Source organism: Lissotriton vulgaris, chromosome 2_1 (assembly GCF_964263255.1).
Source record: "Lissotriton vulgaris chromosome 2_1, aLisVul1.2, whole genome shotgun sequence".
Lineage (NCBI taxonomy): Eukaryota > Metazoa > Chordata > Amphibia > Caudata > Salamandridae > Lissotriton > Lissotriton vulgaris.
In genome coordinates, this window is record NC_141687.1 from 1066611798 (window position 1) to 1066630220 (window position 18423).

The 18423-nt window shown below is 45.4% G+C and overlaps 1 protein-coding gene across 2 annotated transcripts in view; it reads right to left on the reverse strand.

Annotated features, from left to right (window-relative positions):
* Positions 1–18423, reverse strand: part of TREH (trehalase) — a 269250-nt gene that overhangs the window by 182360 nt on the left and 68467 nt on the right. For both annotated transcript variants that reach the window (XM_086956715.1, XM_086956716.1), the window contains exon 2: positions 1452–1636. In XM_086956715.1, the coding sequence (XP_086812841.1) occupies positions 1452–1543 (92 nt within the window). In that variant the 5' untranslated portion in view covers positions 1544–1636. The remainder of the gene's footprint in view (positions 1–1451; positions 1637–18423) is intronic.

Genomic DNA, 18423 nt, shown 5'->3' on the forward strand with positions numbered 1-18423 from the left:
TGTGATAAAAACAACTCTATAGGGGCCCTTGTCATCCAGCCGGTGACAAACCACTGAAACCCATTGAGTTTGTTTGCTTTCCCAGTTTGGTTCAAATTGAGGAAACTGCCTTTAACAGACAGATGGTAGTTCTAGTCAGACCACTCTCTCCTAGAGTCCCAGATGATAAATATATAGGCACCAAATGTACTGTGTTCTGTCTCACGTACTTCTTCCCGCAGTGCCATGTTCGCATCAACCAGCTTCTGTAACAGTCTAAAGGACCTATTTAGAGTATGGGGCGAGATACTCCACCAATACGTGGCGGATATCCTGTTAGCGGTGTCTCGAGTGCCATAGTCTATAATGCTCTTGTAATACTGTGGACATCTGTAACAAAGTAGCCTGCCTGCCTAACTCAAAATAAGGCGCTACATCTGCTGCCACACACCATACTGTTCATGTACAGCATTTTATGCTCCAGAGGCTGCAGCTCTGCTACAATAAAAATGCCCTCTGTAGAATGCCTCCTGCTCCTCAGGGTTAGAGGCGAGTGCTTTAAATGGGCAGTCACTTTCAGGCATTAAGTACCTGCACTTACATTAACTTGCAAGGGTGTGCACCAGCTGTTAATAGCAGGGATGTGATACTGATAATTGAAGAGTAGGAAACAGATACTCTGGGTTAATGAGTACATGCGTTTTTCTATTTCGGTTTCAAGCCCAGGTGCGGTCTCTGCTATTTTAGCCACATGAAACTGTCAAAAAGTTTGGAAGAACACACGCTTAAGTTCGACTATTTACTACCAGTGAGGTGACCAAGTAGATGCTTACCTACCATTGGTGCAGCAGGTGCTGTGGCACTGGTGCTTGGAGCCCATCAAACCCTGAAAATTGCTGTATTTTACTACGCCAATAGCAGACAAAGTGATAACCTTCACTTTCCTAGTTTGCACCAGGGCCCATGGCACCATTGCTACGTTACTGAGACCAACTCGATGTGTGACCCCCTCTCGGGTGGGGAGGGGAGACCTTTACCAGCCTGAAGATGGAGCAATCAAAAACTTTACTTGAAATTGGCCACCGAAATCACTCCACTATTCGTATGTGAAATGCTGCGGTACTTTTCAAATAAAAACACCAAAACAAACGACGATTGATCTGTACCTGCAGACACCGTAAAAAACGCCCCAAGCTTGGCAATTCGGGACGTTACATTCTAAGTCAAGTCAAAAAACAGGTCTAAGTTCAATTTCATGAGGCACATGTCTACCAGAGGCACCCTCGTCGGATGCCCTATCCCATCCCCTAGATAAGTGGCCATAATGAATGGATACTGCTACGATTACAGTGGCTTCTGCGTGCACCCACATTGGCAGCATGTGCTGGTGCTCTGGCAAACCTGGCACCGAAATGTACTGGAGCTGGCAAACCCTTGCTAATGGGCCGCACACCGGGTTTCAGGTGACCTACCTGTCGCAGGGAGGAGGAAGCACAGTTGCAAAGATCACCACCACCATCCCTCCAAGCAGGAGGGCCAGGACGGGCCACTGAGAGATCTTCATGGTCAAGCGGGGACCAGGCAGTCAGCGGGACCTCAGTTGCCGTCACCAACAGCTGCTGCCCTCGGTCAGCTCTGTCCAACGTCCCAGCAGGGCCTAAAGAGGTAAGTGTGGAGATGGTATTAGTGGGGTGTGCATGGATGTCCTTTAGGGTTTGCCAGCTGTTGCTGCTGCCACCTGGCTTGTCCCTTGCAGCCCCTGGCACTAACTTGCTGACCCCTGGCCTCAGAGGTGGCAAAATTGGTTCCAAGAACATGGGGGCAACTCAACATTCCTTATTTATTTTCTGCTTATTTTTCATTATACTAATAGTGAATAATGTGTGAGTAAGTGAAAGTGAGTGAGAGTCAGTGACTGGTAGTGAGCAAGACTATGTGAGATTGAAACAAAGCAATGCTGCACCAAAGTTGCTGTGATGACTTGTGTCAAAGAGAGGGAGAAAAATGCACCATATCTACTAAGATATGGTGTATTTTTCTCTCACTGTGCGCTGGTGCACTTTTGGCAGCCATGTGCCAATGTACACATCCTTGCACCACAGTGCAAGGGTGCGTGTAATCTCTGGAATACTGGAAAGGGTTTTCGAGCATTCCTTGCCATGGAATCCGAGGCCACTCAAAATAAAAGGGGGCTTGGGGACTATTCAGTAGAATGAGCAATGCTGACCCTCTTAAAGTACAAAGCAATTGTATTATGTTTTTATTGCAGTGGTTAGAGGAAAGTTCCTCGGCATGCTTTCAACAAAGATGTACGAATCTGCAACACAACTGTTTCCAAGCCAGGGAAGGACAGTACAGAAGAATGGAGCATCTCCTTAGGTTTCCAATGCGACACTACAAAATCTGTTTATAGCTGGAAACAGTGTGCTCGGCCCGTCATACTCCTGAGGTCGATAAAACGTGTACCATTTCTTCGGTGAAAATAAACATTTGTTACATGGCGCCAAGAAACCCCCAAGTGTGCTTAAGCTTTACAGATACAATTTATTTACACAAGAAAGGATATTGTGGCGAAGGAAAGAACAAAATACAGAAAATAAAACAAGAAAATAAAAAGACAGTAAGATCAAAAAGAGAAAGAAAGGGAAATAAAGACGTGCAACCAGACAATGAAAGAAAAAGAGAAATGGCAAGAAAGGCATAAAATGAGAGACTATCAGGTAAAGAAAGATGCAAATATAGAAAACAAATTAAAATAGGGGAAACCAAGCGCTTGCCATTCCCGCTGTTTATTTTTGCATCACACTTTCACTTTAAAGTGAAAGCAAGATGCAAAAATAAACATGCTAATGGGGTGAACGCCCTTCCCCGCAACAGAGACAGATGGGGAGAAGGCATTAAAATTACAGGGGCTTATCGGGATTGCGCGTTTTTCTCGGTCTCCGAGCCCTGTAACAAGAGCCCAGCATGAACACCTTTGAGCCATAAAATTACACAAGGTTCTGCGAGGAGAAGCCGACGCGAAAGCTCACAAACACACCATGATGAGAATGCTGTGAGATTGTGTGAATCGTTTAAAGACAGTGCTGGAATATGGTGCTCATGTGAAGCGCTCCGGAAGCTTCGGGTCAAGTTTGCACTATATAAATGTTAAGAAAAACAAATAACAAGCCGCTACGCAAGCCATGCACACCTTGGAAAGATGCCCAAACATGCAGGAGTCCTATCAAAAGAAGCCTGTTAAGAGAGGACGAGCGATCTCAGCGCGCCCAATGAGAGAGCCGAACTGGCGCATGCAAGGTAGCGTGGCGAAGCTTCTGATAAGAAACTTCATCACGACAGCCGCAATGCAGGCGACCGAGTCCTTGGGGGCCGTCCGAAAAGGTGAAAGGGCGGCAACCAAAAGCCCTCCTTTTCAATGGGAAGCCAGCGTTTAACATAAACGCTGAGCTACACAAATGAGGGGCAGGGCTTCAAGTCCCTTCTTACAATTTGCTTGATGACTGTAGCTGTCACAGGCGAGGAGCGTATGCGCGCTGCAATGCCAGGCGAGACCTAAAAACAATGCTTTAGGGCTTGTATGAAGTCTGTTCAATGGAGCACACATGCAAAGCTGGAAAATGGGAAGAAATGAATTTTTTTTCCTCGTTACGCTGCCTTGAAGAGTCATAACATTTAGGTGCAAATTCCTGTTTCCCAACGTTTGTAGATAGGGATTTGCATCAAAACCCATGGGTGGCTACATGGGAATGTCCATACATCACCCATGGATTGTCCCCTTGACGCAAAATAATGCAAAGCAGCGCAAAGCTTAAATTTGTGTTACTTTGGGATACTACACAACCCAAATGTGGACTCATGTTGGATGGTAAATCCCCCCTAAATCCTTTGCATCGGGTTTGCGTCACAAAAAACCTGAAAAGCGTTAGTAAACCTAGTACAGAGTGTCAATAAGTATGAGTGAATAACAGTGAGATTAATAGTAAATGCAAGTGAGTGAGTGAGAATAAATAAGTATGTTAAGGAGTTGTAGGAGAGTGTGAAAGTGAAGATAGGATCATACCACATGCCTTCCTGGCAAAAAAATCAGGGTCAAAGGTCATATGATGTCATTTTCTCTAATATCATTAAGGCCAAAGGGTATGTAATGTCATTTCTGCTATCCCTGGTCTTTGGGTAAATCAATGCCTGCAGAGTTAGGGGAAGCCCTGACAGCCTAGCAAGACTGATAACCCTTATAGCTCTACGAGGCAGCAAAGGGTGGTACAGCGACTTCCGAGGCAGTGCCCAGTTCTGCTGGAAATAGGGTTCCCCCCTGTCGAATTTGTGTACCTTGTCTGTGAAGGCATGCATGGTTTGTTACAGCAGCATTTTGTCCGGAATATTACACCTGCCTTTAGCCCGAGAGTAGTCTTCACAAGGGGGTTGTTTCTCCTTTCAGTGTCTCTTAGGACTGATTTAGTTGTTGGTGCTTGCCTTTCTCTGGTAGAAATATTTATTTTTACCAGACGTGTTAATGATAGCCCATTAGCGGTGAGGTAATCACATTTGCATTTGAAAGACTATCTCTGCCCTCTACCCCATTGTTCTGTTTAGTTATCAACTGCCAACAAGATAACAAGCAATGGCAAAGCCAATAAGTCTCCAACAAGAAAACATCTCCCTCTCGACCTATATTTTGTTTTTTTCACTTAGTTTGATCCAGCCACAGGCTTTGAGCTAGAAAAGATTCTTAATAACCAAAAGAACTCATATAGATAACAAAAATATATAATATTTTATTTCATTTCTTTTATCAAAAATGTTATCATCATCATATCCTTTTTATAAATCTTTTCTGTCTGTGTATAAATAATTCAACATGACAACATATCACAATGAACACACAATAAATCAAGAAAATGTTTCCATTTTTTTGTGCAGGAGGTGTTATGCTTTTGGGATTGCAGGTTGCAATCCTGGTTTCACCTTTTTAAGATGGCGATGACATCTAAGCAGTATTGTCCATCGTTGATGTTAATGAACCCCCTCACTTTGTGGCCATTGTTGGGAGCGTGGTATTTTCTCGGCGCATTAGAGTTCGCTACCTAGCGCCGGTATTTTTACAAGGGAATTACCACCTTTAATTATGTAGGAGGTGGCATGTCATTCGGTTTGCAGTACGCGATCCAGTCTTTCCCTTCAAGATGTCGGCGACATCTAAGAAGTAGTGTCCATCATTTATGTCATTGAACCCCCACAGGTGGAGGCCATTGTTTGGAGTGCACAAGTTTTTCGGCTCACCAGAGTATTTAATCTCGACCAGCGTTTACTCTGTTAATACATTGATTCATTGCTCCCGCGCCTGCCCTCTCTCCCCACTCCTCTACGGTGCTGGGCCTGCGTTTCCCTGGCTTGACCGGGGCCAGGCTGCGTGCCAAGGAGGGGAAGGAGAAGGGCTAGATCCACTACCCAGCTTGCTCCTCTTGGGTGCTGGGCCTGCGTCTCCCTGGCTTGACCGGGGCCAGGCTGCGCACCAGAGAGGAGGGCAGGCTGAATACCTGAGAATCCCAAGGGCTTTCCCCAGACCCGTCCCCAGACCCATCCTCCTGGATTGACCGCTCCCGCCGTGGCCCGTTCAGGGCGTGCAGCCTACCTGTGAGTCGCCGCTGGATTATCAGGGGTCAGCTAAACAGTGAGTACTTGCTTCAATTGCATTGGTGATTTGATTCTGTGCTTTTCACGTGGTAAACACTGTGATATTTTCTTGCATAGCTTGCAATTGTGATCTTGCTTCAACTCATTTTATAGTTTTGCATCATTTGTACTTGTGCTTCTGATCTGGTAAACACTGTGCTATTCTCTTGCATCGCTTTCATTTGCGATTTTGCATCAACTGATTCTGTGGTTTTGCATCATTTGATTTTGTGATACTTGGATCTTGCGATTCCCCTAGCAAACTGATTGTGATATTCTGTTTTTTTCTCAGCAAAAGCTGAGTGTTACTAAGTGATAATATATCCATAAACGCCCCATAGCTATTACATTATGTCTGTCCAAGGCGCTCCACAGCACCCCCACCAAGCAGCATCAACCATGGATGCAGACGTCAGGGCTCATCCCAGTAACACCGAAGGCGACATGGAATGGCGCACTAAGACAAAGAGACAGCGCGACTCAATTCCAAGCTCACCAGAAAAAGTCGCAAAGCTTGCCCGCGCACCTCTCACTAGCCCCACAATTGCAACCTCAAACCGCTTTCTGGTTCTCCAACATACCCAGGACTGCGACGCCCACCTTCAGGATCATGAGGCAACTGAACCAGAGACCTCTTCAGGTCCCAAAAAGCGAATACGGATCCCCCCCCATCATCCTGAAGAACTTAGCCACTCACAAGGACCTTGTGGAGCTACTGGAGGAACACTGCACCTCCCCCATCACAATCAAGCCCAGGCAGGACCACGCCAAGATTATGCTCACCACCCCAGATGACTACAGGAGTGTGACCAGCATGCTTACAGAACAGAAAATGGAGTACCACACCTTTTCAATGACCAATGCAAAAGCCCCGCGCTTTGTAATACGGGGGCTCCCAGCAAATGCATCACTAACAGCCTGATTCATGAAAGACCCGTTTTGCGAGTCTCTAATAGCGATTCATAAGGAATCGCTATTACAGGCTCGCAAAACGGGATTCATGTAGGAATAGCCAAAAAAAATGCGATTCCTACTTATTCCTTATTTGCGATTAGCAAATTGCTAATCGCAAATAAGGAATAACTCCCCATTCATTCCTATGGGCCAAAAGGCCCATAGGAATGAATGGGGAGTATTCCTTATTTGCGATTAGCAATTAGCTAATCGCAAATAAGATAGCGATTTAAAGGGTGCCAGGGGTGTCCAGAGGACACCATGTAGCACCCCTTAAATGCTAATATAAACAGGGGTTGCGCACACACATGTCCAAAGGACATGTGTGTGTGCAACATGCAACTCAGAAAAATGCTTTTAAAAGCATTTTTCTGAGTTTTCGCTATTTACCACGAGGTTTGACCTCGCGGTAAATAGCGGCCCGAAATTGCGATTTCGCAATTTGAAAATGGATGATGAATTGCCTTTAAGGAATCTCAAATAGAGATTCCTTAAATGTAATTTATCGCAAATTTGCGATATCGCTATTACCGATTTTTGCATTTGGGATGATGAATCCCAAATGCAAAAATCGCACTCGTAAAGGGCCAGATTCTCGGAATCTGGCCCTTTGCGAGTGCTATTCAGCTTGATGAATCAGGCTGCAGGGCACATCACTTATCGGAACTTGGTCTTCCAGTCAAAAATATTGCACAGATTGCCTCTCCAGCAGACAAGAATAAGAAATTTCCCCTCTTTGTTGTAACCCTTTTCTGCAAGCCATGATGGGAAGCCAGCTGACCTCTCAGCAGTCACACGGCTCTGCAGCTGCACCGTCACCACAGAAGCACCTAGAGCAGAGGTCTTCAAACTTTTGGATGCCGAGACCCCCCTGTCAACATTTTCAGGTGTAAGGACCCCCTCCAGACAAAAAATTCTAAACCTGTAAGCAGGGCTACTGGAATTATGAGGCAGGTGAGGACCAGAGTACACGACAGGCTTGACTAAATTGTGTGGGAAGAAAATGTAAATAATGTTATGTGATGCTGCGTGTATTTTGGCCGGGAGAAGCAGGGGTCCCTTAAAACCCTGGCGGTTTAGTGTAGAGTTAAACAGTTTACCCATGCCGCTTTCCTCTCACCCTCTCCCTTCCATCCCTCTCTTCTCTCCCAACCCCGGATCCCTCTCTCACTTTGAAGGCCATTTTCTTTCACCCCTTTTTACAACTTCTGAACTCTCCCCATTCAACCTCTCACTTCACCTTTAATCACCTCTTGCCATTCTGCCTTTTCACTGCCCTCATCTCCAACAGTCCCCCACATTTATCTCATGGTCTCTCTTGCCCAATCACCTCCTGTGTCCCTCAGCACTTCTCATTCACATCAAGTCTCTCCATTCAAATGTTTGTCTATTTGTATCTTACACCTCTCCAGTCCCCATTCATCTTTCACATCTCCCCTTTGTTCTTCCACACCTTCTTGAACCAACGTCCCTCTCCCCTGTAACCTTAGCACCAGTGCTTAATTTGAGCAGGTGGTTTCCGGTGAGCTGCACTGTCACCTAATTGGGCACACTGGCACTGACCGTCTTCCACATGGTGACTCTGTCTGTGTAATTTAGAGGTGAGCAGAACAGCTTACATTAAAAACGATGAATTCCTGACACACATGCCATTCTTATAGCTTTTTGGGCTTAAAATAATCTGAAGAGTCACACTTGTACAAGTGTTTTGGTTGGTAGTTGCATAGGTATTTTCATTGGCCGCGCAGGCAAGGCAATGGGTGGGTGGTTAAAGTTGCAGTGGCCTAGTATTATTATTATTATTATATTTAAGTTTATAAAGCGCTCAGCTACCCGTAGGTTTCCCGGCGCTAAAACCAAATGAGAGGGGAGAGTCAGAAGGAAGGCTGTTATATGTTGAATAACCAAGTTTTTACCTGTCCCAAATTTTGAAAAACTCCAACATTACCATTATAATCAAAATGTCGTTTTTTATATATGTTTAGTTTGGAAACTAAAGAAATGATTTCATAATGTGTGTATTTGTTTGAGGTATACTTATTTCTGTCTTTTTGTATAGTTTTTTGAGGTAATTGTGAGACAATTGAATGAAATTACAAGTACAAATTCACATTTTGTTAATCACTTACGTGAAATTGCACTTGTGAATTTGGATATTTGTAGACCCATTTAAATCTCTCATGCGGAAATACTTTTGGGAATCAGGTCTCCAATTTTCAGGGAATGTTTCTAACAGAGAAAGATAAAAATCTGATCATCCGTTATTTTTGTTTAACTGGCTGCTGTTCTTCTCGTTGGAGTTGTTTTTCGTACTTCATGCTAGCTGTGACCATGAGCATTGTAACGTTCAAGACTGATCTGTAATCCATTTGTACAGTAGAAAGGTGATGTGATAGTCTTACTGCAGGTCGGTGCTGAGTTTGCAACAAGACTAGAATAAAGTAATTTTCAGGAGTGTTGCTTCCATTTGTGCAGCAGGTGCAGTACCAACAGAGTCCAGAGCCCTGAGGGGCCCATTGAACCCTGACACATGGTGTAGGTTGCTATCTAACAGAAGTCTGACAGGTCATTTTCCTTGCATGAACCGGGGCTCATAGCATCCTTGCTACGATACCAGTTTTTTGGTACAGGTTTCATAAAGATGTAGCAGATGCTGGCCTCTGATAGGTCACCAATGCTTAATAAAAATAAAAGAGGCTTCAATTACAATCAACAGATCTGCGGTTTCATAGAGGACACACTCGTTTAAATGCCTCGGGTTGGCAGTTTGCCATTTAAAGTGCGGAAGTACAGAACCTTAACAGGCTCTTATTAATGCACTGTGACCTAAGATGTAATGGAGCAAGAAAATGTAAAATTACAAATGTGAATGACTACCTTCATAAGTTTTCTCTGCTTTCGCCTATGCATGTTTGTACTGCTGCATACGCTGTGAAAGTTGTTTATATGAGGTTGAAATTACATCATGTAACACGGCGCTTCAGGTCTTAGTAGTGTTGGTTGCTCCGATGCTGCCCCAAAAAGCCTGCAATCTATTTCTTCGAATCCAGATTCCCACAATTTGCAAATAAGAAATAGACGGCGTTCCCTGGGGACTTCCCCGTCACAAATGATCGCACTGGCCACACTTTTTATATGGGCTTTTTAAAAATGGTATTGATGTGGAGAAAATCCAAGCTGACTTTATTTTAACTCTGATGATATTTATAAAGCTTTTCTTTTGGACAGCAGAATTCCTCTTCCATTTTCGACATGTCTAATGCCGCCGCAAAAATATTCTGAAGGAACCATTTCTGACTAGTGGGAACAATGGAATCTTCTCAGGTTCAGCGGAAGCTTCATGCTGTTCACTTCACACATGGTCCTTGCACGTTCATGCAAATGGTCTTTAAAGACCTGTGAAAAACTTGGGCGTGCCGGAGATAAAACTCCAGACAATGCCCAGCCGAGCCCCCAGGAGCGCGAGCTGCACTGCAGCAGCCCGGGCTGAGACACAGGAAGGGGGAGGAGGGAAGCTGAAGTCCTGTAGGCCAGGGCAGAAGTCTGACTGTGAATGCGCGACCCCCTTCACATCACTCCACGGCCCCCCTGGGGGTCGCGCCCCACAGTTTGAAGACCCCTGACCTAGAGGGAAACGAGGGCCGGTCATGTGTTACAACTGTCAGCGCTTGGGGCACACCTCTGCTTTCTGCCACCAGAACCCAAAGTGCATATGCTGTGGAGGCGAGCACACCTCTAAACAATGCACAAGGAACCGAGAAACCGAACCAGCAATATGTGCCAACTGCACAGAACCCCACCCAGCAAGCTATTGCGGCTGTCCCAACCTGCAGAAGGCCAAGAAGGATGAACAACGCAAGCAACTCCCCCAACCACAAAGGTCTTCCCGACACTCAACAGCAACAGACCAGGGTCAAAGGAAGACTTACAACCGCAGACCCGCTTTGGCACACAGGATCCCAACCCCCAATAAAATCAACAGCTGTAGTGATGCACACATGGATGGAAGGACATACGCGGAAGTTACAGGACCTAAGCAAGTCAGCCCACCTCCAATAACCACACCGGGACCATCCTGTGGAATAGGCTCAACCGTCAACTGGCAGGAACTCATTGTGAAGGTTGTGAAAGTAGTCGCAGACATGAACATCCACCCTGTGGTGACAATGGTGGCGAATCTCATCGCCGGACTTTTCCCAGGTGAAGAAAGTAACTCCCATGGTAGCAAAAACTAAAAGAAACTCCCTCTTCTTGATGTGGAATGCTCACAGCATTCAGATGAAAACAGATGAACTCCTACATCTGATGGAAACTAAGGATGTGAGTGTTGCGCTTATCTCTGAGACTCATCTCCAAGGAAGCCAGAAACTTAACCCAGCAAACCACAGGGTGTACTGCACAGATCGCCCCAATGGAGCCAAGGGTGGAGGAACAGCAGTGATTGTCAGCACAAAGGTGAAGCACAATGAGATTGCACTACCACCCGCAGGGAGCATCGAAGCAACTGGTATACAGATCCAGACACCAGCAGGCCCTCTACGGTTGATTGCTGCCTACTCACTCCCAGAAAAGCTACACCCAAAAGACCTAGATGCCTTACTAGACCCCATCATCTCAACTCTAATTGGAGGAGACCTTAAGGCCAAGCACCAGTGCCGGAACTCTTGCACTGCAAACAGTAAAGGACACGCTCTACTTGCCCACTCAAGGGAGAAGGACTTTGTAGTGGCAGGCCCAACTTGCCCAACACACTACCCAGGTGCTGCACGGTACAATCCTGATGTTCTGGACATAGTTGTCATGAAGAATCTATCACAATCTATGGGGCTTGAGACTTTGACAGCGCTGACGTCTGATCACAAACCAGTATTGATCACAGTTGGAGACGTGATTGAAAACCATCAACAGGGCACCAGGCACAACTACAAGAAGGCGGACTGGAGTTTCTACAAGAGAAGCCTGGAGGAGACACTGGCACCTGGCCCCATACGCTGCATTGAAGAAATTGACCAGGCGGTCCACCACTTCACAGCTGCAGTCCATACTGCTATTGAATGCAGCATTCCCCAGCAAAAGTCCAAACGCTGCTCCATCTACGACCTCCCCGAACGGCATCAAGAAGTCGTGGATTGAACATCCACAAGTCTACAGGAGTAGTCTTTCTGGATGTAGCCAAAAACATTCGACCGAGTATGGCACAAGGGACTGCTTTACAAACTCATCAAGCTCAAGTTTCCAAGCTACCTGGTTATGCTGCTGTCTAGCTACTTGTCAGAACAGATCTTCCCGTGGGGTTACAGGAGTTATGCTCAACATCACGCCCTATCCTCGCTGGAGTACCTCAGGGATCAATCCTTGGACCTTTTCTCTTTAAATATATTTACCAATGATATCCCCACGGACTTAAAGAAGACTGATCTTGCTCTTTACGCCGATGATGTTGCAGTCATCTCCCAATCCTTCAGCGAAATAGAAGTGGCTAGGAACCTCGAGGCATCACTCAGCAGACTCTCTGAATGGTACAGCGACTGGCAGATCACCCTGAACACAAGCAAAACCACAGCAACACTATTCACCAGAAAGCTAAACAGGAAACACCCGCAGATCCTCCTCAAAGGGGATGAGATCAAATGGGAAACAAACAGCTCCTACCTAGGGGTGACTCTGGACTATTAACTCAGCTGGAGAAACCACGTTGAGAAGACCTGCCAGAAAGCAGCAACCAAACTGGCTGCATTGTACCCACTCCTGAAGACCAAGTTGATGCCCATACAGAGCAAGGTGCGAGCAATCAACGCAATAATAAGACCAACAATGACGTATGCTTCACCAGTTTGGAGTGGTTGCCATCCGAAGTATCGACAAGACTTGCAGAAAGTACAGAGCAAGGCCTTACGTATTGCAGCAGGGGCTTCTAACTTCACAAGAATAGCAGATCTCCACAGAGTCCTAGGCGTTGAGATGCTGGACGAGCATCTTCGCAAACTCAACAAGAATTTCTACAAAGGACTGGATCAAAATGATAACCCAGTGATCAGGAAACTTGCCAACATCTCTGCAAACCCATTTGACCGCTATCAGCATCCCATTACAGCAATGACCTTGTGAAACCGGAAACAGAGACTAAAAAAAAACAAATCCCAAAATACATGTGAAGCAATGAGTCTACCACCTAGGCATCTAAAAAATTAATCACTGCCTGAGGGCAAACGCCCCGGCAGGCAACCAAAACCCTTCGCTGTCTGACGGCAAATTGCCTCTCTAGGCACCCAAAACTCATCACTATCAGAAGGTACTTGATAGACAAAGACAAGACTCTTTGAGGAAAGATGCTGACAATTCTGCAAACGCAATTGACCGCTACCCGCGGCCCATCACTGAGCTGACCTTGTGAAACAACTTCAACTGTGACAAAGTACCACAGATCAATAAAAAAACGAAAACAGCAACTATAATACTCATAAAAGAATGTGGAGTAATGAGGCAACTGCCTCGGTATCAAAAACACACTACTGTCAAAAGCCATCTGACAGACAAAGAGAAGACCCAGACAACTCTGTTAACAACCGGGCTGATCTGAGGACGGACGGATTACTGTTATGCGGGCTACGATCCACGCTATAGGTAAGGCGGTAGCAGATTCGAGTGATATCAGAGTTATGGCATGTTGTGTGCAGACAGAATAGCGGTATAGTGGGTAACATAACTTAGGAAGGCGGTGAAACTCCTGCCACTTAACGGCTTTCACCTTTATTTAAGGGAGATTTTGGGATTGTCCCTATGACATGCGGGAGGAAGGAAATTTACACAGAGTTGTTTTGCTGTTCTCTGTAATGTATTAGGAGATTGTGCAGCTCGGAGATACCTGTACGTGATGAGATAGTAGACCATGGACCTGTAGCTTCTTGTCTACATTTTGCATAATCATATAGGATGAAATTGAGTGCCCTGAATTGTGGGAGCAGGAGTTTATGTGGACAGTGTGACATATACAAGTAGCTCAGAGGTAACTATCTCCTATTAGTTACTAAGGACAAGAGTAGTGCATTAAGCAGACTGTTAGAAGGATGATGGATTGGCCCTTTTTGTTTTCAGTTGAAGTGGATATTTATTTACAAAGGATGCTAGATTTACGTGGGGGTTGAGAACATGCTGTGATCGGTAGTCTGGCGCCTTACAAGGTACTTCTGTTGTATAATATATATGTATAGGTGAGGAAGCAATCTACCTTCTATATTTATAACATATATATCTTTACTCTCCCATTTCTCAGTGACGTTGTTCTGCGAGCATCTGAGACCGTGAAAACATCACGTATTTTTATCTGAGAAGCTAACTTTTGGCGCAAATTTAGACTTTGGGCGACTTACAAGATGCTTATTAGGTTCCTTGGTGTATATTAAAAACCTAATAGCGAGGGAGGAGTTTATCGTTTATACTGATGACATATATATCTTTACTCTTTTTTTTCTCTCAGGAACAACGTCTTGCGAGTGTTTGACAATTTTGATACATCACGCATTGATATCTGAGAAGTGAGCATCCGTTGTAATTTAGACCTCTGAAAGGTATCTTTTCTGTGGTCATCCTTATTCACACAACGACTTTATTGTCTGTATATCTTTATCTTTGTATGAAGGGGTTGGTATGAGTAAATTCATCCTCCCCTCTTTTCTCTTATACTCTGCCCCTACAGGAGAGCAAAGCGTGGGATTGTGGCTATTTTTCGAGACGCGACATTATATGATCATCCGCTGCTTTTAGGTAAGACACTAGGTAGCCCCTGTATATGTTTTAGGGGGCTGTTTTGATTGGTAACTGCTAGAAGGGTGACATTTTTTGATTCTTCTTCCTGGATTTATGCTAGTAGTTGGATACTGTTTACATTGCAGTGTGTATGGACATGGTTGTGAGAATATCTCTGCTTTATTCTTTCTGTTTATACAGGAGATTAGAGCAGTAGTTTGTGACAATCTGTGTGAGAAGTGGCAGATCACTATTCTCAGTTGGTGAGGACTTGTGAAACAACCAAGTTTATCCTAATAGAAGATAGTGGAATTTCAACATTAGTAAGTATTTATAATGGAAAGGCTTGGACTACGTTGGATACTGGAATGCTGATTAATTTATTAAAATTGTGAAATGATGTTGGTGGTGGTGTTGTATCTATTCACTTACTTTTTGGTGATGGTTCACGGGGGGTGTGCATGTATTAACTCATCAACAGCCCTGAGTAGGTAGGGGCAGAATGAGTAGTTTGTGATGTAATTTTATTTAATGAGGGTTATACCTCATGTGTAACGTCAAGGCAGTGGTAATCCTTAGCATCTTAGGGATTGTGTCATGATTTGCCTACTTGCGCCTACCTGACTACATATCCCAGAATGCTAAGGTGTGGGCAGAACTAAATCTATATATCCCCGGCGTCCACCAGGGGGCTTTGTAAGTGATTACTCTTCTGAACCTGGTTGTGTTTGTGTCGAGTTCCGTGTTTGGGAACTGCTGTTCAGGATCGAAGAACAGAAGCCTGCGAATTCGTAGGCTTTTCTGATGTACAAAGATTTCGTCTGGTGAAGATATCGGGAAAGGAACTTACTCTTCGTCGCGAGCAAAGAAAAGCGTGTCTCGGCGGAGAAGCCTAGATCGGAGACTGTGGACAAAGGGAAAGTATCTCCGTGCCTTGACAACACACCCTATCGCGTGCGGCTGCCGCGAGGAAGGGTTCCTAGCTCCTGTGCTCCGACCGGAGAACGGTTTGGTTTTGGATTTTAGTGGCAAAAGAAAGGAAACCTGCCTCGGGGTTTTTTGGTACTTTTGTTTCTTCCCGCGTGCGGCTGCCGCGAGGAAGGAGTCGGCTTGTTCAGTGGAGAACAACTGTTACAAGGAGTGCGAGCACGCGCTCGCGACAAAACACTAAAAGGTGCAGTCCAATTTATTCGACAAGCTGGTAAGCCTCGGAGGAGGTTGAATCCGTTATTCCTATTTTTGTTAGTGTTCCATATTTAGTTGGGCCCAGCTAGGAATACTATTTCGTGTTATTTTTCTGTCCTTGGATGAACTGGTATCGTTTTAAAGACTTTACTGAATCCTTCTTCTCCAGTGTCTTGAACTGATGTTATAGCAATCACAAGAAATCCCACGCTGGGTTACTGGAGAGAGTTGTTATACTTTCAGGGGAAGTGAGATAAGGGTATGTGTGTTGTATGATTGTCCATAGAGGTATTCTACTGTGTTGTTGAACAAACAGTAATCATTGGTTTTCTTACAGGAAGCCTAATGTATAGAGAAGTATCTATGACATAGAGAGGCAGAGGTCACCTCCTGATTACTGGGGTATGTATCGGTTCATTAGCGAGAATTGAATGAGAGTAGTTAGAATTGATGTGTTAATTCTTTCTTCTTGTCGTTTCAGCTATCCCTTCCGTTGCTGTTCCTTCCCTTACCCTTCCCTGACTTATCCCTCGCTTGATTACCTCTACGCTCTGTGTTTATATTACAGTCAGAGTGTGGGGAAATCAGGAGGTGGACCCCTTTCAGCATCACCCTGATTCCGAGGAGGAGCAAAACCGTGACAGAATCACTTACCCAAGAAATATACCCATCCCGGTCAGGGGGTGCTGAAAGATGACCACTTTAGAAGATGTGATGCAGGCATTGTTGGTTGTGCAGCAGGAGCTAGTTAATTCTCGTGCCGAAACAGCGGCCCTTAAAGAAAGGTTGGACAGACAAACCCGAAATCCTTTCGATGCTTCGGTGGGAGCTCCACAGATACAAGTTACGGTACCCCCGCCCATACCATTGGCCAGCCCAGAAAGATACGCGGGGGACCCTCTTAAGATACAGATGTTCTTAACCCAGATCACTCTACACTTTTCATGTAGGCCAGCTTCTTTCCCCACTAATCACTCTAGAGTGGCTTTTGCTATCTCTTACTTAACGGGAGACGCAGCGAATTGGGCGGTCCCCTTAGTTCGCAAAGACGATCCCTTGTTAACAGATTGGGTGGCCTTCCGAAGGGAATTCGAGAGGGTGTTTGATAGGCGGGCAACCACACTCAGTGCAGACCGCGATTTATTGGGTCTACGACAAGGGAAAAAAGATCTGGTGTCGTATATGACTACGTTCAATAGGCTAGTAGGGGAAACTGCTTGGCCGGAAGAGAAGAGGATGGCGCTATATTACCAGGGGTTGAATGAGGAAATGAAAGATGTCCTGGCGCAAATTGACCCCCAGCCCACTAGTTGTATAGGTTTGATCAATCTTACGTTGAGGTTGGACCATCGTCTCTCTGAGAGGGGAGGTGAGCGTCGGCGGGGTGGTAGAACAGGGAGTGGTTACGAGGTGGAGAGCCCCCCCCCAAAAGAAAGAATCAGGACCAGAGGCTATGGAAATAGGGGCAGTTCGCCCTCCTTTAACCAAAGCAGAAAGAGAAAGCAGACGAGCCCAAGGCTTATGCATGTACTGCGGTAAAAAAGGGCACTATGTGCGGGACTGTACTATGAAACCTCAGAAAAGGAGTCCTTATTTTCCTGCAAAAAGGTGGTGGCTGCGGTAGCCGAAGGCACTTATGAAAGTCAGGATGTAAGCGAGAGCACTGAGAGTATACAAACACCCGCTAAAGAGTGGAGGATACCTTCTTTGGGGGTGGTTGATAGTGCGGAGTCAGTGTCACATGTGGTATTGTCCATATTTCTAGGCTCAGGACAACAACAGTATCCGGTGAGCACTATGGTAGATTCCGGTGCTACTGGGAATTTCATTGACTACGGTTTAGTGAAGAGGTTGGGACTTAAGAAAGTGCCCACTCACAAACCTGAGTTAGTTTTGGCAGTGGACGGTACCCCGTTGAAATCAGGTCCCATAGTTGAGCATACAGAGGTGTTGGAATTGTCTCTTCGTGGACAGCCTTGGGATCATGTAGAACACATCGTATTGAATATGATAGAGGCTCCACAATATGAGATCATTCTAGGGATGCCCTGGTTGTGGCAATACAATCCGTCAATGGACTGGAAATTAAAGACCATCCAGTTTACTTCAGAGTTATGTGTGTCCCATAGGTTACGGAAGGACAGTGCAGCACACACGCTATCCTTAGCTCAGGTGTTTCAAGTGGCTACAGCAGAAGAGAAAGAGGTTGAATTACCTATAGAAGACCAACGGTATAAAGCTGTGTTTAGTGAAGTGGAGGCTGAGAGACTCCCACCTCATCGCGACTATGACTGTCGTATTGATTTGGTGGAGGGTGCCAAGATACCTACCTGCCGTGTATATGCGTTGTCTGATTCCGAAACGAAGTATTTGAAAGCATATCTGGAACATCTTTGTTCGTTGGGGTTTATTCGACCATCGCGTTCTCCAGCGGCCTCGCCTCTTTTTTTTATATCGAAGGCCAATGGCGAGTTGCGAGCTTGCATAGATTTCAGACAGTTGAATAAAATCACGGTTAAAAACCGTTATCCTCTTCCGCTCATTCCCGTCCTGTTAGATCAGGTGAAGGAGGCCAACATCTACACCCGGTTGGACCTGCGTGGGGCATACCACTTGGTACGGATTCAGGCCGGGGATGAGTGGAAGACGGCGTTTAAAACACGCTTTGGTTTGTTTGAGCATTTGGTGATGCCGTTCGGGCTTTGCAATGCCCCTGCGGCATTCCAATACTTTCCCAACGATATCATGAAAGAGTACATCGATCGTTTTGTTGTCATCTATATCGATGATATTCTGATTTATTCAGATACTCCCGCTCAGCACGTTTGTCAGGTCATTTTGATCCTCCAAAGACTACAGGAACACTGCTTGTACTGTAAACTC